General features: G+C 45.8%; 1 protein-coding gene across 3 annotated transcripts in view; it reads right to left on the bottom strand.

Annotated features, from left to right (window-relative positions):
- Positions 1–501: 501 nt before the first annotated feature.
- The window catches only part of SHQ1 (SHQ1, H/ACA ribonucleoprotein assembly factor), a 52,204-nt gene continuing 30,517 nt past the window's right edge, over positions 502–22,188 (bottom strand). Inside the window, exon 12 of one of the 3 annotated variants that reach the window (XM_042823728.1) lies at positions 502–971. In XM_042823728.1, the coding sequence (XP_042679662.1) occupies positions 791–971 (181 nt within the window). In that variant the 3' untranslated portion in view covers positions 502–790. Of the gene's footprint in view, positions 972–15,490; positions 20,817–22,188 lie in introns of those variants that run through there. The other 2 variants (XM_042823727.1, XM_042823729.1) reach the window with 2 other exon arrangements.

Below are 22,188 nucleotides of genomic sequence, written 5' to 3'. Positions count from 1 at the left end.
AGAGTGTGACCTCAGGAACTCGAGCACTTCCAACACACTCCTGTTTCTGTAATGCCTGTCTGTGGGTGCAGATGTGAGAGCTGCCACAGCTTCCTGCCATGGCCTGGGGTGCTGGAGCTGCCCAAGCTGCTCCCCAGGGCTGATCAGGGCTGACCCCATGGCAGCTCTGCAGGGCTGTCTCCATGGGCGCTGCCTGCAGTAAGAGCAGCATGCAGCCAATCTCTTCCTAATGGAGAGGTTACAAGAGGGCATTTTGGAAGCAATTGAAAGGTTGGTAAAGAGACAAGGGCAGGAAATGTACGGAGTCTCATTACCTTTTATCTTCCTGGAGCATAAAATTGCAGAGTCTCTGTTTAGGCTGGAAGGAAACCCCTGTAAGAATTATGCATGCTGCTCGCATGCTTATCGAGATTGAAAGAGCTGTGCTCCATCAGCTTGCTGCGGAGATAAGGACCTCCTGCCCCACAGCACACAGATAAATCCTGCTGCCCACACCCTGTCCTCATGCCTGACCCCACCAGGCTCTGCCATCACACCACGTGGCTACAGAGCGATGCACATCACCACAACCCCAGGAGACTCAATGTCCCATATGTAAGCTCCATACATACGCCCAGAAAACAAAACTGTGTGTGAGAGCAAACAAATTAAAATTCAATTTCATTGACACCGAGGAGTTGCCACAATCAGTGGAGGGATGTTGGAGATACATCGGTGCTGGCGTAACTCCTTGGTGAAATTTTATGGGCCAATTGATAAAAAATATTCTCCTGAGAGCGATGCACGCCGCTCACAGAGCTTCGTATCTTACTGGTAAGGCAGTTTGGAGAGCGGCGATCCACGCTGTGAGAGCAGAGGGCTGCCTGCATGTAGGGACTTCTGCCTCTGTTAGTGGCTCCAAATGGCTCTGCTGGTGCTGATGCTCCGTGCTGCACCTGCACTGCGGTCCCAGGGCACAACAAACTCGCAACCTACAACAAACACACCAGAAAATATCTCCTAGTCAATTATTGATGGTACTGAGATGGCAGCATAATTAAGCTTCCAGAGGCCTTTGGGCAAGTATGTGGTAGCATAAGGTGCTGCACGCTGTTGGCACGAGCTTTATTTAAGCACATTGGATCAATTTGAATCAATCTGACATGTACACACTTCAGGGCATGGCTAGTTTCAAATCAATTAAACTCCTTATGACTTTATGATTAGAAACCTGAGGTTATGAAACATTAATGTAAAGTCACAGTTTATAAAGTGAAAAAATAAAATCCCGGCGAAACGTCTCATGAAGATCACAGGAATCATTATATCAGCTTCATTAAACAAACAAGGTAAGGGTAATTAGGCTGTAAATTGAGTGCAGTAGTTAAAAAAAGAGAAACTGTAATTAGGATGTGATGGCCACTTAAACAAAAATAAGGAAGTGTAGCTAACTGGCTGCCTTCTGTCTCCAGACAGAAAAGCAGTTGATTTCTGCCTGAGGTGGAGCACCCAATAAAGGCTTCAGCATGGGAAGCTGTTTCTAGAGAGCAGCTCTGGGATGGGCACAGCAAAGAAACTGATTTTTGGGTCTGGGAAGGGAAAACAGACATTTAGAGCAACAAAATACGTACAGATCTTGCCCAGAATACTGAATAAAAGCCTGGCTGGTGTCACATCCACAGCTCATGCTGAAAGATAGGATTTGGTGGAGGGGTGGAGCGAGTACTGCGCTCGTTCTGCGCAGAGAACAGAGCCCAGGAGCCGGTCCTGCCAGCATGAAGGGGCTGAGACACAGCAAGTCTGAGGCATGATGGAGCTGAGGCATGATGGAGCTGAGGCACGACAGGGCTGAGGCACGAGGAGTCAGAGATGTGTACGCAGTGCCCAGCTGGGATGAATTAAGCTGTGGCTTGAGGGCGTTTCTGGGGGAAGGTCTGCCAACAGATTGTACCTCCTTGTGCATGTAGCACAGGAAGTGCCAAATCCCGAAGAGCCGCCCCCTGCTAAGCCAATCTTCATTAACAAGAGCTGCAGGGGAAGGAAATCCTCGAAGCCGTGCTCAGGCTGCTGAGAGAGCACGATGCTCTCACTTGGCACAGGCAATGCAACTACACCAAAACCATGCCAAGCTCAAGCTTCTTGGGCAGCCCCAGCCTGCTTCACAAATTAGGTCCTGTGAGCAGCTCTCCTTTAGAAACACAAACAGTAACCCCATGCGTTGGCATCAGCCCTACCCAAAGTGCCCGTTTTAAAAAACGGCTGTGGACGGAAAAGTTCCCATGTGGGGCACGGATCCTCCCTGATGGTTGTGGGTGCAAAGTGCACTGAGTCAGCAGAGAGCTTGAGGCTGCAGCAGACTTTGCCCCAGGCCCTGTGTGGACTGTGGCCTTTGCTCCTCTCGCTGGGGCAGTGCAATGAAGGGGCCGGCCCCGATGTGGGGGTGTGCGGGCTGCCAGGGCCCTGTTCTGCCCCCAGAACGGTGCTGCCCACCAGTGGCCTCAGCCCTGCACTCTTCCCTGGGGAGCTGAGCAGGTGGAGGTTGCCGTAGCTCTGGGCTGCAGAAGCAGGAGGCTTTTTCCATCTCTGCACGAGACCCAGCCCAGCTCAGATCTCAAGCCAGGAACCAGGAGCAGCCCTGTAGGCAAAAGGCTCTGTGAGTACACAGAGGTGGAGGAGAATAACTGGTTCTGTGAGGAGTGCAGCTGGAAGCAGGCAGCCTGCAGGCACAGCAGTGGGGGCCCGGGGCTCCCAGCCCTGCCTGGAGCTCTCTGCCCACTGATGGTACGCACAGTGCAACCTAAACAACTCTGGGGCATTTATTAGGGGACCCGCTGGCTTGCCAGGAAATTGCCCACAGTTCAATGCTTTATGTGTTGGACTAGTTTATTAAGGAGCTACTTGAGACTCTCAGAGAGGCACCATTCTGGAAAGTAACATCCTGAGGGCAGGAGTCAGGCCTGGCGATGTGGCACAGCCCCGCGCCACCGTGCACAGCTCTGTGTTGCAGTGCGTGGCTGCATGCCGTGTGCATGGCTCCGTGTTGCTGCATGGCTCCATGTTGCTGTGCTGCTGCTCACAGGGATGGGGCAGCCTGCCAACAAATGCAAAAGGGCAAAAAAGCAAAAGGCAGCCGTGCACGGGGCTGCAGCTACATCTTTGCACTAGCAAAGTCACGGCTGCTGCATAGCATGGCAAACCCTTATGGCTTTTCAAGCCATGAAGCCGTAGCAGGATGAATGTTATAGGGAATAATGCTTATCCTATGCTGGGAAATGCAACAGAGGTGTGGGCCACTCATGTCACCTCAGTGTCCCACAGATGCCCACTGTAGCTCAGTCCAGCTCCACATAGGGCAGGACTTCAAGGCTGCCAGGAGGGGAAATGGCAGCGTGATGACTAATGAGGAATCACCCCCGCCAGGTAAAAATTGACTCACATGCATTCCCTGTGCTGGCAGGTGCCAAAACCAACACAGATACACATGGCAAACAATGAACCTTGAGACAAGGCATAAACCAACGTGCTGAGTGGAAAGGTCACGATAGGGACTGACCAGAAATGTCATCAAGTTTGTTGCAGATAAGAGAAAGGAAAAAAAAGCTCTTATCACAGTGAGAGGCAGCAAAGGGGCACTGAGCTCCCAGCACCACCTGTCCTGTGAAATGCCAGCTGCTCCCTGCTCCCATCGCCCTTCTGCCTCGATCAGCACTTTCTGACACCAGAGGGGAAGACCATCAGGTTGCCAGAACGGCTCCAACCTGTGAGCTCCCACTGGAGTTTATCAGACTGATTCTACCGACCCAATGCTAAAGGCTGAAAATGAGTTTTCCATAGTGGCCATAACTGTCAGCAGAGTGTTTGCATCGCATTGATTATCTCTGGAGAAAACAGGCACAGCGAGTGCATTGACCTTTATGGAGGAAGCACCCAGATCCTGGAGGATTGCTGGTGTGGCAGGACTCTGCTATCAGCCTCCGGCCCAGGAAATCCAGGCACATGGAGCCCAATGGGGTGGGAGATCATCTGCAACTGCTGCCACAGCACTGGTGAGGATGTGGCAAGCAGCAGCTACAGCCACTCACCCATGAAATGTAAATTTAATGTAACTATTTGCAATGTAAAATGCTTTGCACTTTGAAAAATATGGTATTATTTGTGCCTTTTATTGGAGAGAGAGGGGGAAAATATATTCAGAAACAGTCTCTTGTGCACGTTCAGTTCTTTCTGCATCCAGAGTTATGGAGTTTATATTGAAATTTAGCAGCTGTGGGATCTGTGGCTCAATAGTGCCATCTCCACTAAATCATCTCTTATTTAGCTAATGCCCTTCATGGCTCACACACGTAGAATAGAAAATGACCTGCCAAGCTGCCACCAGGCTGGTTCAAAATTCCTCCCTCGCTCAGCTCCTGCAAAATGCACCATCCCCAATAACACAACAATGTATTTATAGATATCCCAGAAGCAGGGGGTTTAGTTGGTGTCATTTTGCCCAAAATCTTTAGCTATATCCAGAAGCTGATGTCTTATACCTGTGCCAAGGTGGGCGAGCAGAGATGGCAAGCTGCTCAGATGTTTGGTAAGGAATGTCCTGGCACCAAACCTCCAACTTCCACTAAAAACCAGGTGCGTTGCCAAAGCAGAGGATCAGGCACACTGGTACCAGGACAGCAGACAGGTTGGCACCACACCTCAGCAGGAGCTGCAGCAGTGACATCCAGAAAGACAACCCCAGCACTGACCCCCCCTGCTGGGGCTGCAGTCAGTGCCTGGCTACAGAAAGCTGAAGATAGATGGCGGTGAACACAGCTTTCATCATTCAGTGAGATAAGAAGAGGCAGAGATAAATCCTTCGTTAGGCTGCAAGGCTGGTGGGAGTGGTCTCACCTCCTGGTTCATTAAGCTTCCAGAAAGCCTCATCTGCCATCATTAAGTGCTGCGCTAATGGCACTCGCTGGGTGGTTTTTCAGTGGTTTTGCTGTGTCCCCTGGAGTCAAACTTTTTCCAAGCAGTTCTTTAAGCCACAACCTCAGATCCAGCATCCTTAGTCTGATGTAGGGGGATGCAGGGCAGTGGTCATCACCCTCTTGGCTCCTGCTGGCTCTGTGCTCTGCTCTCCTGGTTGATTAGCGCACGCGGTGATGCTGGTTGAAACCTAAAGCCATTTGTAATCATTATTCTGAAGGCCGTCTACAGATAATGAAGAAAATTAGACTGGACTTGAAAAAATAAAAAAACACTTTTTTTCTTAGTAAAAGCATTTGGAAGCATCAGGAGGTTCTTTACAGGGTGTGTAAATGTAACACGAGGAGAGACAGAATAAAAGGAGTTCAAAGGCTGTCTGTGAAAAGGAAAAAAACTCTGCTCTTGGCACTGCTTCCTGTTTTCTCACACCCAGCAACATTCTTGACCCAAACCAGAGGAAACAACAACAGCAAGAAGTTCTGAGGCCTGTGTGACACCGAGTGGTACCTTCTATGACAGCTGGCAGGAGGAGCGCTGGGCTCACATTGCAGTGTGCCTGGGCCAGGCTCTGCCCGTGAGGACTCCAATTAGTTCAGGGTGCAGCTCTCTGTTCTCCCCACCACAGCCTGGACTCCAGCAGACACAGGTCAGGGGAAGCTCTTCTGGTAGAAAGGCAGCCTTAGGCAAAACCAAAACAAATTCAGCCCTGCATCCCAGGGCTCTGGAGCATCCCTGGCTGCCCTGAGTGATGAGGAGTGAGGGTTGCCCTGCAGCTCCAACAGAAGTCCAGCTGCAGTACTGATGGACCCAAGGCCATGTGAACATGGCGTGTGACAACACCCTTTAAAATGTCTTCTCTTCATCGTTTGCTCTTCCCTTAAAATAAAAAAAAAAAAATCAAAATGCATTACATTAGGTTACTAAACGAACTGAAAGCCCCAGGGCTTGGGAGCCTGGATGCTGCATTAGGCAATTGCAGCAGCCGAGGCCGGCCAGCACCAGTCCTCCACCCGCAGGCTCTGCTAACGAGCGCAAACAGCAGGGCCAGGACATGCAGCAGGGCCAAGGCTCAATGCTGGATGCCAGCCCACACCCAGCACATCATCCAGACCTTCACTGGGGAGTGCAACGTGGGGCTGAGCATCGCTGCTATAAGCAGCACGCTTCTCTGCTTCAAAAAAAAAAAATCAGCATGCTGCAGGAAAGCCATCGGTTCAGCTGGCTGCTCCCATTATGTTTCATGAAAGTCAGCTGGTGTATTGGATATTCATTCATTTTGGGCTAACTATCTTTTCCATTTCTGAACAGCTTCAATTTTCTTGATGTCTCTGGGAATGGTTTATGAGGAAATAGAGCCTTGAGGGTGGACAGACAGAGAAAAATCTCCTTTCTCACCAAATTGATCACTATAATCCTTCATCTGCTCACTGTGCAGCTGGGCTGCTGGTACCAGCAGGCTGTGCCCGCAGAGCAGCCCCGTGTGCTGCAGTGTAAAGGAGCCTCACCTCACTGCTGCTGAAGGGGAGAAGAGATCTGGCCATACTAGCTGCCAAGTGTGTGTTGACATGTCCATGCTGTAATGAAACTCATGGCAATGAGATGCTCTGGGATCTGCAGCAGCGGCAGCACATGAGGATGGACTAAACAAGCAGCTGCTAGTGATGGTTTGATGTGGATAATCCTGCCTACGGCCAGGCAAATGGCTCTTCTAAGCTCTGCCTCCTTCCCTGTTCCTCAGTGCAATGAGGTTATTGCAAGAGTTTTCCCTCCCCAGCCCTGCAAGCACTGGGAATGTGAACAGTTTGAGCTGGCCATGAATGCACTGGTGCCAAAAACTCCTGCCCTGCCCAGCATTTACACCAACAAACACACAGAGCAAGTGGGCAGCAGCTGTGCAAGGCAGCACACAGCCAGGTGGGGAGGCAGAGCAGCAGCATAGGACAGGGGGCACTCCAGCTTTGTACAGCTCAAGCATCCCCACGTGCAGCTGCTTGATTTATTTCTTACTGGTAATTTATGGAAATGGATTCTTTAAAAAAAAAAATAAACTCAAACCAAATACTTTACTAATAGGCCAGCCGCTCTCTGGTATCACGCTGGGTAAATGAGCATTTGTGCCCAGTGGCATGTTGTCCCATAGCTGAACCCCCATAAAGGGCTTCAAAAATATCTATTAGCCAAGCTCATTAGTTTAAATATCATTAAAATAAATTATATTTCTCCACACAGGGCTTTGATGGGCCCCAGAGAGAATGCTGCTCCCAGTGGCTACGGGTCAAACACTCATTTACTCGAAGGACTCTTTGCTCTGGAAGTAGAAAGGCTGTTACAATCGGTTTACACAACTGTCACGGTGCAGAAATGGGCCTGTCCACGCCTCACTGCTCAACTTAAAAGCATAACACTGAATAAGAGAACATAGCACACGTGTTCTTCGCTGTAAGAATCAACTGCAAAGCTGCCTTCTGGTTCTGCAAACACAGAAAGGTCTGTGCCTGGCTTTTAGATTTATTCGTTTATCCATTTGACCTGTTTATTCCACTTGAAGGTCAGTTTATTTTGGTATAGCTTAATTTCTGATGTTTCTGGTTTCAGGCTTGTTTTTTTCCCCCCACAGCAACCAGGCCCCCAAAAATGCAGTGGTACCACTCTATGCTGTACGAACTCAAGCTGATTTGAACCACATGGAAGGGATTGATGCAGGCATGCCTGTCACTCTCATGCTGCTCCAGCTACAGCCAGGGCACAACTGGGGCTGTGCACCAGCACCATGCATATGAACATCTATCCAATAACACCACCATATCTGAGCAGCAGAGATGGAGCTGTGGGTTTATGCTTCACACCAGCGAGAGCACCTCTATTTCACACAGTGCCTCAGAAAAGGTGTTCCAAAGCTCTGAGCAGGTGCATTTCTCTTAGAACATGGAGTTAACAGGATGCTGGCATCATCAACAGCATCACCAGGGAGCAGAGAACTCACAGCCCTCACTCAACCCCTGCACAGGTTTGTCAGAAGGAATTCTTTACTGTCAAGGTAGTGAGACAGAGGAACAGATTGCCCAGAGAGGCTGTGGATGCCTCCCTCCTCCCTGGAAGCATTCAAAGCCAGGCTGGTTGGAGCCCTGAGCAACCAGATCTAGTGGGAGGCACCCCTGCTTATAGCACGGAGCTGGAAATAGACGACCTTAAAAGGTCCCTTCCAACCCAAACCATTCTATGACAGAAGGGAGAAGAGACCACAGGCAGCTCACGCACCCCTGGGTTGGTGTTGCAGCAGCAGACATTGCTAACAAACCATCACAACACAGCAAGCACAGCAACCCACAGGGATTTCACAGCCACGCACCACGGGCTGCCAACAGTCTGCAGCAACGGGAGCCAGCCAGGTGCTTGTTGTGTCTCGAAAGAAACCCTCCCAGTGCCCAGCCAGGTGGCTGCACACCCAGCAGGGCTGCCTCTCACTCATCTCTGGAGCAATTTGGGCGTTGCTGATCTCGAGGCACTCCACCAGTTGTACTTTCCGTGTCAGCAGCACCGCAGAACAGAAACGTGGTATAGAGGTTCCCCATTCGGGCTGTGACGGATCGCAGGGAAGAACGCAGCGATGATGGAGGACCAGTGCTAATCACACCAATTGATATAAATCACCACGTCAGCAGCAGGCTGTGAGTTTACACCTCATTAAGCTTCCAAGTGCCAAATTAATCAACAGGCTTCAGCAGAACCGTTCTTAATTAACTGTTGTAGCAATGGGGAAACGCAACAGAAAAAGAGAACCAGAACTCGCAGCGAGCACCACCAGGTTTAAACAGACAGAAACTCTGTTTTCCAGTTCACCTTTCAGTGAGGGACAGCCACACACCCATCACAGGCAGCAAACTGCCAGGGCTGCTGGGGATTAGGGTGGATTGCAGGAGCAGGCTGGTGAGCTGCAAAATGCTTCCATGAGCTCCTCATTGAGCACTGCAAGTAAGCAGCTTTGTATTTTATTACCTTCTCTCTGAAGCAATACGCAACCCCAACAGCAAACGATGTGAACAGGGGAACCGCTCCCACCTTCACAGCGTCCTCAGTTTCTTGCTCTGTCAAAATTATGATGGCTGGGTGCCATAAGGACAAGCAGATAGGGGACAAGCTACCAGCAGCCCACACAGCCACCCCAAGCACAATGCCCACGTCCCTGCAGGCAGCTCTCCCGCAGCTCACAGCACCAAAAAGCATCCTCTGTGCTGCAGGGCCTGGAGCCGAGCACACAACAGCCACCACTCAGCAATGCAGCGTGTGCCTGTTGCGTTTTCAGGGTGGATTAAACACATCCCCTGTGTTCTGTGCACCTGCTTCTGCCTTGCCTCACACATTACAGCAGTGTAACATCTCCCCTGAGTTCACGTCTGCTCACCACATGGCTTGTAATTGCAGCGGTCAGTTCAACATTCAAACCACATTTCCAGCATTAAATGTCAGCAGGTACTTACATCTTCCCATGGCTGTCAGTCACTCAGCCTGCTCTCCCTGATCTATAGGATATCCAAACATTTATATCATGGTGATGACAGCAGAGGTACCCAATGCATCACCATTGCACCTGCACTGCAGCACCTCTGGTGTTCCCATCCTTACAGCATGGGCATGCAAACAGGCTTCACCGTATCAGCAAAGGTATCCTCTCAACACTGTGAAATCCCAACTCATCCAAAGGACTGGTTTGGAACTTGGTCTGCTTCCTTGGATTTAAGGTGCGAGTTGGAAGGTTAGCAAGGCAAAGGAAATAGAAAGAATGCACCCAATCCCAATTATTAACAGTCAACTATCCAAGTGCTCCCACTAGCTGAGTTCACCGGCCAGGAGCCCCTGCTCAAGGTGGGTTGGGTTGTGCCATGGCAGCTCACTGCTCACCTCAGCTCAAGCACAGTGCTCCCCTGTGAAAGGCGAGCAGCACAAACAGCAGTCAGTGAGGCCACGAGCTGAGCAGTGCCCAGGGTCATCACCTTGCAGCAGGAGCTCCTCAGACTTTTGTTTTCAGCTGCTTGGAAAACAAATCGATTCGCTCACGCATGCTCTCTCTGCAACCTGCACAGTTCATGTGTTCGCTGGTGCCTAACCAGCTTTACAGTTTCAATGGGAAAAGCTCAATCTAGGACTTTTCATTAGTGTCATTAAGAGCATGGCATTAAGGCTCCACAAGCTGATTTTGGCAATAGAAAACAATTTCAAGAAACACATATCAGGGTAATTATTCACAACTCAAATCCCAGAGGAGTACAGCCTTATGGCGTAACCACATCAGCACCGCTGTTTTCTGAAATAAAGACTTCACTCAACTGCCAGACAAACACTGTTCCACTCATCCTCAGCCCACCTCTTGGCCCTCAATGGCTGTGACTGACAGATCTCCATCACATTTTCTGCCCTCTCCTGTGCCACAGCTGCGGTCAGATCAGTCAGCCAGGCAAGGGGACAGAAGGGACAGAAGTGACAGAAGGATGGGCCCCAAGCCTACGCTGCCTTGTGCTCTGTTACGTGACTATTTCAGACAACTTAATTCCTGAATTAATTACAGGGCTAAATCCTCCAGAGCAATCTCCCTGTTACAGCCAAGTTAGAACGCACCACATAGACGCAAGGCAGCCTGCACGCAGCACACAGAGCTGCACAGCACTGCTCTGAGTGCAGCAGCACACCAAGAAGCACGGGGGCAGGAAAGGACACGCACCAGGACTTGACCCTTGGCAGCCATGCCCTTCCAAGCACATCGTTCCCCCCACATGACATTCCCTGAGCATCATTCCTCAGTACACTATGTGTCTCTCAGTACTCAGCCAGGCTGACCCAGAGGATGCAACGAATTTCCAGCTCCAGCTGTTGGCAGCAGTCAGCAGGTGCTATCATCCTACTGCTGCCATTGATCCACCTGTGGTCCTGAGGTTGAGAAGGGAAAGCAGGAAAGCAGCCACGGAGGTGTTAATCTGCATGTCCAGAGCAGCAAACAGACAGCAAGGAGAGCTCAGCCTGTGTTCTGCTGAGCAGCATCCTCTTAAATCCGCAGGGCAGTGCTGCATCTGTCGTGTGGGACCTCACCAGAATGGTTTCCCAGACGTTGAGGTTCTGACCTTGTCTGCTTTTACACTTCTCCATTCCAATTTTTAAATTAATCATCTAATTCCAGGTAAGTGCTTTTAAATTCTGCTGAATGGGGCATGAATCTTGCTGAATGAGAAACGCAGATCTCAGTAGGGAAATAGATTCAGCACGGTTACACTCCCCACTCTGTTTCAAGACTTCAATTGCAATTGCCTGCTCTAATTTAACAGGGAAGCCTCACTGCAGGGTAATTAAGCACACGAGGAGCTGCACAGAGCTGCTGTCAGCACCTGGCTGTGGGATTCTCCTTCCAGAGCACCTGCACTGGATGGAAATTCCTCCCCTCTGCTCTGAGCCTCTCACCAGTTCGTAGAACAGATGGAGCCACCTCCTCCTCCAAGGAGCCCTGCTGCTACGCGGCGCCTTACGCTGCAGCAATACGCGCAATTAGGCAAATCAATGGACAATGCAGCGTATTGGAGGAGGAGGAGTTACATCCAGGCAAAACATGAATCCCAATTTATTCGCTGTAGGAAACGAGATGTTTCTGCATAATTACCAAAAACCGCAGACACGAAACAAAACGTGGTGACAGCCCCATTGGGAAGGTGCCACAGCCGGGTCGCTGCCTGGAGGGTGTGGGGCACAGCAGTTCATTCTCACCCTGATAAACAGCTGATTTATGCCATAACATCTCATTACGTGCTGCACTGCCCAGCCCATCCCATATCCACAGCAGACAGGATGCTGGCTGCTGCCACTCGCCTCACTGATGACTGCAGACTGAGCAGCACAGCTGAAAGCTACGAAATTTCATGCTGTGAGGAGCTGCCACCTCCAACCAAGCTGCTTGCTCAGCATTCACCTGCCTGCATCTCTTGTTAAGGTATGTGCTGGCTCCCTGCACTGAACTCACACTGCTCACCACAGGTGCACAGCTTTGTTCTTGTCCTCAAGCATCATCCACAGGCAGTGCTGAATCACATTGTGGCTTTTGAATATGAGAAAGCATTTAATAAAATGCAAACCAACATCTCAGGACTCATTTAAAGCATGACCTAAGTCAGGTCTCCATATGCAGTATTTGTGGAAATAGTATACTCACTTCTCTAAAACCTGGAAGTATAGAAATGTGATTTACAGGTCTCCCAATACTACAAACTCAAATTTACAAGTTTGCCATTTTGGAATCACACCCAAATGTGCCTGCATAACCACAGCCTGCAGCCCATTTACCACAAAAAAGGAAATAAACAGATCCACAACAGACATAGGAAATACTTCAAGACTTGTGCGAACAACTGACACGAATTCCATTTGCTTGCATGTGGTGAAGGTACAAACGTCTATTGCTGAAATATTTAACAGAATTGTACGAGTTCACATTGGCTGTCCACAACTGTCACTGCACAACCTAGGAGGGGCAGGCATGTTTGGATCTCCATCAGGGATGACCACAGCAACTGCACGTTCGTTTTGTTCTCTCACTTTATCTTTCCAGCTTTGGAGAGCATTCTTCCTTATCTTGGAGACGAATGGCCTCCACAGAGAGCTGAGCAGTAGAGCTATTTATCTCTTTGACATGTGTTTCCCTGTTTGTTTTCTCCAGCCTTGAGACAACCAGCTCAGCTCTGACAGTGCACTGTGCCAGTGGCAGAGGGCTGCCCAACCTGTTCACTCCGGTGCTATGAATTCGTTTCCATGCCAATCACTTACTGTAGTAAGCCAAGTTTAATCAATGCTTTCTTCTTGTGATAAAGAAGAAAGTCTCTACAAACTTCTGAAAGAGAGTGGCTGGAATGAGAACAAACAAATCAGTTTGGCCCTCTACTTTTTTTTCTTTCAGAAATGAAGAGGTAGCAATGTCCTGTGGGTGACATTGTCTGCACTGAAGAAAAACAAAAAAGGAGAAAAGTTACCTGATCGTTTCTGATATTCCCCTTGCTGCTTTAACACAGAAATGGAACCTTATTCTTGAAGCACTGCAGTATCAAGCATCTCATCTAACACAAGAGCATCTTCATTGCTTCAAATAGCTCCTGGACATGTGGGACTCCGTCTCTCTCTGCCTATATCTATAATAAAGTTAACTGCTTAATAACAAAAAAAGAAACAAGTTACATTCCCAGCTCCATTTCTCTACTCCCTAGAGTGCTCCATACACATGATCTCCCTTTCTCCAGCAAAACCCCATAGTTTTTCCACTCAGATTTAACTCATACCCAACCTTGCTTTCAGCAGGAAAAGTCTTGTCCAGACTCTGTAGTTCTGCTCCCTTAGGCCTGATTACAATGATGAGCAACAAATGCCTGACAAGTACTGCCTGTGCTGTAAATGAGCTTGGGGGATGTAGGGCAGGATGGAGGGTGTAAAAATCAGAGAGCATTTTAAAACCCAATGGAACAGCCTACACAGGTATTGAATTCCTCATATATCAGCTGATTTCCAGACTGGAAAACCTGCCTGGGAACAATCCCTATGCATTCATCCAAATAATTCCTCTATATAAACTGGACTCCTTGCAGTTCACTGTTCCCAGAACCCACAGCAACTAACCTACTGATACAGGATGTTTTGTTTTCTTCTCTTCCCACTGTTTTTGCTTCACTGATTCAGCAAGCCTCAGTTTTGGCTAAACGAGTTTGCAGAGCTCTCCTTTTCTTTTAAAGGACTTGTGTTCTTCTCAGAAAGGTAAAACTTCTTTCATACCAATGTTGCTCATCCTGAACACGCTGGGCATGCTGGATAACGCAGTCACACAAGAAAACTTTATGGATTATATGGAATATCTTCACCACTACAAAGATCACTTACAAAGCTCATAAAATTGCTATCAATATATAAATAAAAATCCATTATTGGCTCTGCAACCAATGAAAAGAATTTTGCAAGAGATGGAGCTGAGCATCAAAAATGACCACGAGTGGATGTTAACTGGACATGGAAATGGATCCTGGGGGTATACCACCACAATATCAAGTGCAGAAATGCAGAGGAACAACAAGAACAGAAACAGAGGGAGATGTGTTACCAGCCTCCAAGAATTGAGCAGACACCAATATCTTTTTAGGAGGCAGAGAGAGCTCAGCCATGCATGGCCTCAATGGTGAGGACAACAGCAAAGTCATCTGTGAGATAACACCACATGTGTACCAAGTTCTCATCTATAACAGTGTCACACTGTACAGACACCGAATCTTACTCCCAATCTGGATTCACACTTGACATCATGCAAACAGCTCACAAATGACATTAAGAAATCATGCTTTTAGGCAAAGAAAAGAGATTATCCCAAGATGTCATCCGCAGAAGTAGCCAGTCCCTGAAGTTAGGTAGGCCTGCTGGAGAAAGAATGCTTTCAACAGTATGCCACAAAATGGGAAAAACAAAAAAAGAGCTGAAGACACAGGATATGGTAAAAATTGATAGGCGTTCTGTGATGCATTTCTGAACTCATACTGGTTCAACTTTCTCTAGCCCACACTCAAGCAAAGGAAGCTTTGGAGTTCACACCTGTGATGTGGTTAAGGGAGAAGGTTTCTTTTTTCCCCCTCTTTAAACACTTTTTTGCCCCCAGACAAATGCTGCATAATTGCAGCGACAGCACAGGTTTTATTGCAAGCATTTAGAAGAATAAGTGCTCACTGACACAATGAGAAAGGTTCCTCCCCTGGGGAACAGAACATAGAGGCTGACTGAGCAACTGGTAGGTATTTAAGAATATAAAAAATACTGGCAGAGCAGGGTCACAGTTCTTACTGAAAAGGAGTCAGCATGGGAAGACAACTGGTCTGCTGGCTTCCAGCACAGTACAACATCAGTGAAGAGAAAGTTCTTAAGCATAGGGCTTTTATATACACACTCTTTGAATAGCTGAAAGGCTGCAAAGTAATCATGGCTTGTTCCACCAGAGGTATGGATCAGATGATCCTGTTCTGTCAAAATGCTGGGGCCAACCCTGGTGCTCCATTTCCCATCCTGCTTCCCCCACCAAATCCTCCAGTAGAGGCAAGGCACCATTTGCAGCTTCCACCTCATTTAGAGGACTTACCTACCACTAGCAGAACGTAGCACAAAACATACAGAGTGAGAGGATTATTTTAACATCTGAAAGACAAAAAGGAGCAAATGAGTTGGCCAAAGCTATTCAAACAAGTAACAAAGATATGCCTGGGCAGTGCAGGTTTGCTTTTGGTCCCGTACTCAAGAACACTGTACCTTGTTTCATCAATTTGGTTGATATCACTTTGGTGCTATTAAGAGTACATACAGAGGAAATAATTAGAACTTCTGTTCTTTAAAAAAGCAACAGTACTGTTCATGTGTGAAAATTCCAAAAACAGCACAAAAGAATTAATAGCAGTCAAAAGCTGAAATAACTTACATGAAAACCACAGCAATACAAGCTATAGGCCTTTCTAAACTGAAACTTTCCTTTATTTAAAAAAAATAGAATGCACCTAGTATGTCAGGATTAATTACATTTTTAACATCACAACATCAATATTTTTTAATGTAGTTAGCTGTAAAGTATTTCAATATGAAACAATGTGGAAAAATGTCTAACAAGTTTCTGCAAACATGAGAACATTTTAATTAAATCCCAACATGTAAAAATAACTAAAACACTACAAGTGTATTCAACTGTATTTGACTCCAGCATCATTCTTCTACATATCTTAACAAAAACTCTTTCTAAAAGCTTACTGGAATTCCACATTCCTACACATAGAAATCAGCTCTCATTCTGTTGAATTAAAAAAAAAAAAATTGTGAGTACCATATAGTCACATCAATTCTTTTCCAAAGAAATCTTGTCTTTGAAACTGCCAACAAAGAAAAATATTAACTTCCCTTTGCAGCTTAGGATAGCCTTGGGAAGACCTCACTGCAGCACTGTGGTGCTCGTGGGTCACACTGTGCTCTAACACAGCCCATTAGTCTTCATCTTCATTTGTGCTGCAAAGAAAAAGCAGTGGATTCGTCTTCGAAGGCACCTCCAGGAAATCCCCCTTCCCAGTAATAAGCCTGGGAAACCTGGCAGGTTCAGACACATGGTTTTCTTCTTGTTCCTGTAAAGCAAAGCCACTTGCACTGGCTAATCCTTCAGGTTGTTCCGAAAGTCTCATTGCAGTGTGCATTTGCTTTTCTAATTCTTCTATCAATTTCCCAGCAACAGAAGTAGATTGCAAAGAAGCCTTTGATTTTTCATCGCTAACCTCAAACGTTGAAGCATTTGTGCCTTGCCTTAATCCATTACAGTCAATAAGTGGAGCTGTCCTCTCTTCTTGAAGCACGCCTTGTAAAGAATTTATTTTCCCATCTTCAGCAGTTGAGGACTCTCGCTCATTTGAATCAGACCCTTCTGTCTCAGATGATGAAGTGCTGCTTGATTCTTCAGAGTCACTTGTCTCCGACTCAGAGGATGGCAGCTGTTGCCTGGAAACCACGCCAGCAGCTGTTAACTTGCTCTCTTCTTCCAGTACCAGCACTGCTGCTGCTTCGAGCTCTTCGAGCTCAAATCCTAAGTGGGACTTTGTAAGCGTGGTTTTCTGCAAGGATTTAGAAAGTGCAGCCAACTTTTTTGACCTTTAATAAGAAGAACAAAGCGTATTATTTAACTTCACAAACAGAATATTCCCAATTGATATGGAGAACACAAGCCCTAAACACTGGCTGGTCACTTGTTTTTACAAACAACTGCTTACTTCAGTTATGACTGTAAAAATAAATGTTGCACTAAAAATACCAGGATGTGTCATTACTGTTCTTGGGGGTGACTTCTCACAAGGCTGGCCATATCCCACCGAAAGACTTCAGAGATTTTCAGAAAAGAAATCTCTGATGTTTTCTCTTACTGTGTATTGCTGAAACAAGTCCACCTCTGAGGAGGCTTTCATTCTTTAAAGTGCTGAACTTGCACTGTTAATGCTCCTGGAACTATTTAATGTCTTCAAGGGTCTTCAGATTTTGTCCTGATTATACATATTTAAACAGCCTCCCAGCTCTTCTACAGGTTATTTGAAATTAAATCCAATCTGCCCTCCAACACACACACATTTAGCACCTATTAAAAACATATGCTCAATAAAAGTACAAGATTTATTTTGAGTCGCATGCATTTACTTACACAGAAAAGACAATGGTCTAATTGGAGAAGCTATCCTACAACCACACTACTTATCCCACACTTCCCACTCTTTGGGTCTGTGATATCTTCTCAGCCACCTCCGTGCCACGAGATGCTCATTTACACCGGCTGCACACTGTGCTTTACACTTTCTTTGTATTCCAGTTGAAATTTCCATTTCTTTAAGTGTTTTCAGGTCAGCTCACGCTTTACCAGGAAAGCCCATCACAGATTTATAAGCAGAGGGAAGAAAAAGCCAAAGAATGCCTTGAAATGGGTAGGCAGCCAGAGGGGAAAGCGGGTATGCAGTCCCAAGCATACATCCTGTTCCTTGTTGCACAGTTCTGCCTTAGACTATCAATCAACTTTTCACCACTTCCTGCAACAGCAGGTCTACTATAAATCCTGCAGTAACCAACTGGGTTTCATTTCCTCTGCCAAAACCTGCTAACCTGCAAGGCACGACACACTGACACCGGAGCAAGTAGCTGATAATGTAATACATGACTCCTGCGAGGCAGAAGTTAAAGCGCTCGTTCTCTCAGCTGAATGATTTTAAAGATCTTTATATTCTATTTCCCAGGGGGGATAATTACTCAGTATAACATACTCTTTTTTTTTTTTTTTCCTCCTAAAGGAATTGTATTTAAATGTGGAGGAAGGGAAATGCAATGCAATTCCTTACCCATTCTACACAGAGCAGCATTTCAAAGCCTAACTTGGAATGCAATCATTAACCTTCCTTGGACCAACCGACAGAGTGGAAAACTAAGGAAGTTGTTTACCATAAGCAACTCCAGTCTAAAAACTAAATCGTAAGTCTAAGCAACCTTCAGTGTAAACACAGGTTCCAGATTTTTCAGAAGTTGCTTACTTGGCATTATAGACACAGATCTTCTGGCATAATACTTCACTTTTTATCAGGAATTTGAACTTTAAGTTATGTAGTGTTTAAGAAGTTTCCAACCTAATTTGGAACAAAGAAAGCATTTTCCTGCAAACTAGAATGAACAAAAAAACAAACCAATGAGTGAAAAGGTTCCTAAAGCCTCACAGGTAAGCAGTAAGAATAATCTGTCTTGTAGGGAAACTTGTTCCCTGAACTCATTGGAGAGAAGCTGGTTTGTGCTTTCAGTCACCAAAGTTCACATCCCTTACAGAAAATCTTTTTATTCTTTGCTTTGGAAGGAAGTAGGGAAACAGTTTCCAACACCACGTGTGCATGTCCCCTCCCACTGTAAGGGAGGTTCATTACACCAAGGTGCAATTCGTTTATTTTGCTGTCCTGTCATATCCTTGTGGACAGCCAGGCTCCACAACCTAAATGTGCACTGTGACATAATATTCTGTACCTCTTTCACATGCAGTTCCTTCTAATTTCATGGACATCCATGAGCAATTGTATGCACAATTTCCTTTGGCAGTGCATCTTCAACTCCAGCTACCTGCTCTCCATCTGCCATTACAGACAGTCAATTTTTCAAGTTCTGTTTATCCACTCATTTCTTCTATCACCTCCTGTCACCTTGTTTCCTGAAATACTATGTGTATTTCTGTTGGTATTTCCACTACTGCACTATTTCATAGATATGTTTCCTATGAGATATTCAGTCCTTGAAATCACTTAGAATTCCCTCTTCTTTCACTGTTCTCTTAATTGTTGTTAACACCTTAGGTACAGGAACATGTCACAGGAAGGAGTCAAGTATTACAGAGATGTATGGCATTTTGAACATTTCTACATTAATAATACTCCACTGTGCTCCAGATTACTAATAATAAGAGGTGAGAAGAAAATACAGTGCCTGACACCACACACTGCTTTACTACAGTGAGATGCACTACAACCAACAGATAAAAGAATGGGCTGTGTAAAGCTGCAGTTTTTGAGCACTGTATACTCAAGTGCATTTCTGTCAATGAATTCAAAGAGAATGAATGAAAACATTGGTGTCTGACAGCAGCAGACAAACGTTGGTCTCGCTGGACAGCATAAAGCTACAAAAGGCATTCTTCTGAACAGCTCAGCTTACCTCCTAACTGATCAAAACAGAGTACAAAATAATGATTATTAACTTGTAAAACAACTGTGGCTTCAAGATTCACGTGTGCCCCTTTTTCTCAAAAGCTAGGCTAGAACTACAGGGAGAAGACATGCTTTTGATCTTTACAAAGGATTATCAGAAGATGCCATTGTTTGAACAGCCTGCCCTGCCATCCTAACAGCAACAGCACGAACACACACTCTGCTTGAATGGCTACATGTCTGCAAAAAGCCAACACCTCCATCTGTCCTCCTGCTATCTACAACTGCATTGCTTCAGTTCTCACAGCTGTGTCCCATGGAGCAGCGACAGCCAGCACCACACACAAGGTCACAGAGCACGGCTCAGAATCGAGCAAGGGTGCAGACCACGCAGACCTATGCAACCTTCTCCAACTGCATGGACACCCCAAAATCACATCAGACCAACCAGAATAGCAGTCTTCTGAGCAGTCATTAAAAACCTAGAACATTATTTTCACCAACTTTTAGTATGGTTTGAGTTGGAAGGAATCTTGAAGACTATCCAGCCCCAATCTGTCACTACGGGCTGGGGCACCTCCCCCTGGATCAGGCTGCCCAAAGTCTCATGGCTGTATTTTAGCTCTTAGCTGCATCAGGTATTTGATTTTAATTGGATTTAAAACAGCACAAAAAAGCCTCTTTTGGTTACTCAGATTTCTTAGTAGATGAAACACTTCCTCTCACCATCCGCTTTCCTCATCAAGTCTCTCCCAGAAAAAACTGGAAGTCTGCAGAGCTCAACTTTTCAAACAGAAGGAAAACCTCAAAGTCTCATACTTCTGACAAATATACAGATAAAAACAGAACTCCAGTCCCAAACTTTCCAGTTTCTTCTATGAAAAAACTAAAAAAATTGAACAACAGCACTATGGGTTGTTTTTTTTTTTTTTTCCTTCTTTTTTCCTTAGCAGAATTACAGTTAGTATATATCAGTCCATCTCAATTAAGGCAATTAACTAGTTTCAAGGAAAACAATTTCAGGAGTGCACTACACATCAGCCTTAAGATATTACTCTCTGGACAAAAACAAGGCAAAAAGCACAGGAATCAGAGCATGGAAATGCTTCTGAGAGGTACCGACTCTGAGCTGAGGATTTCCTTGGCTGAAAAGCAAGCAAAAATTAAGGAAACAAAAATGAGACACCAGCAATGAGATATCATGCACTACAGATTTGCTGTAAACAAGTCCCGCTGCTTCCAAAATCTTTGGAGTAGCATTTTAGAGATTAAACAGCAAATACTTTAATTTTTCAAGTATGATTAATGGAATTGCATGATTACTTTAAGACACGCTCATTCACTATGCGCATTTGTGGTAATGATATCTTATTATTATGGTAATAGTGTTCTTACATAAACCTGCCTAGTAGGCTTTAAAGGTGCCACACAAGGTAATTATTAGTTATCAAGATGTCAGTTGCTTAAGGAAAATGTTTAATTACAGGTTAAATGATCAGATGCGTGTTTTGTTTAAGGCACAGCTTTGAGGAACAGGTAACAACAAGGCATCTCGGGTCGTCTGAAATTAAGATTTCAAGGCAGAGGTGCTGTAAAATCCTGGTCTAGAAAGCAGAAGAGTTTCTCCATGGGCTAGAAGAAAAAAAAAAAAAGTTTCATACATCTCAGATTGTAAAAGACTAGCAATTGTGTGAAAAGAAAGTATCAGAAGAGCTTTTGCAGGGAGGTTCATCAACAGCTGGAAGCCCACCAAGCAAAGTCACCATGCCACAGAAGGTAAAGAATAAACACAGGACATGGGGACACATCCAGACAAAACGCTCTAGTTTTCTAGGATCTAGAGGATTTCTAGTGTTACAGTAAAACTAAGTAACTATGCATCTCTATACCTTCAGTGAGAAATAGCACAAAAAGGTTTTAAAGTAGCCTTTCCATCTTCCTTGCATCCAAATCTCTTGCCTCAGTAGCTCAGTTATGTAAAAAAAAAAACCCAAAAAACAAAAAAACAGAAAACTTGAATATATGAAATCAGCACCCTACACTTCATTCTCTGTGAGGTATGGAACTGCACACTTGATCATGGCGTGCAAGTTGCATATAGAAAATACTGTGCAAAGTATTCACAAACATGGGAGTAAATAGTCAACTGGCCTGACAGCCTTTAAAAACTGGAGCCAGTAATATTTCACTATGCAACAGAACATTTGCTTGTAGGGGTACAAGCTGTAGCTTGCTGCTGTTTTTGTAAACAATGAAAATTATTTCTACTAATCATAAGTGTGTCTTTGCATTTACAGATGTATACAAACATCAACTTTTCTGAAGTTTGTGGTGCAAACTAGGTGTAAAACAGATAGCAAACCACAACTGCAGTGCAATAGGATTTTCCTCCTGTCTACTATTGCTCAATCACAACCAAGTCAGTGTACAGAGCACATGTGCTGTCATAGCAGATTGAGCTGTTCACGCTCAAGTACAGTACGAAAGCAACAAAGCACAGAAACCTACATAGCAGACATTGACAACAGCTTTGGTTACCAGCCTGGTGCTTAAATGTGACCCAACTGGTCTTGGAACCAAGATTTATAACTGAAATCTTGTTATATGATGCTGTTCCAGTGTGGTTAGGGCCTATTAATTGTGTTACAATGGGAATCAGTTCTCCACGCTAGCAATGCTAACTTGGTTCCACAGAGCTGACAAGCCCTGTTTTACATGTAAAACACCTTACATTAATTATCTGTAAGCCTTACAGGCCAGATAAACAAGTCTCAAAGAAACAGTAGATACTTCAAGTGCAGACTTGCCTTTGTAGCATTGTAAGTTTTACCACAGAAGAAAATGGGCCTGATTTATTGCCAAGCAGCAGCCCTGGTAGGCCAACAACTCCTCAAGATGTATTCAACTACAACCAGCATCATGCTGTGCCAGTCAGCAGAGCTGACAAACACAGAAGAGTTGGGTAACTTGCCTCCAGCCAAGGCTCTGGACACCTCAGATTCAT

This window comes from Centrocercus urophasianus, unplaced genomic scaffold, assembly GCF_019232065.1.
Source record: "Centrocercus urophasianus isolate 14NV4802_14NV808 unplaced genomic scaffold, USGS_Curo_1.0 seq_22, whole genome shotgun sequence".
Lineage (NCBI taxonomy): Eukaryota > Metazoa > Chordata > Aves > Galliformes > Phasianidae > Centrocercus > Centrocercus urophasianus.
The sequence above is the reverse complement of the archived record's forward strand: the minus strand, read 5'-3'. Positions and strand labels throughout refer to the sequence as shown.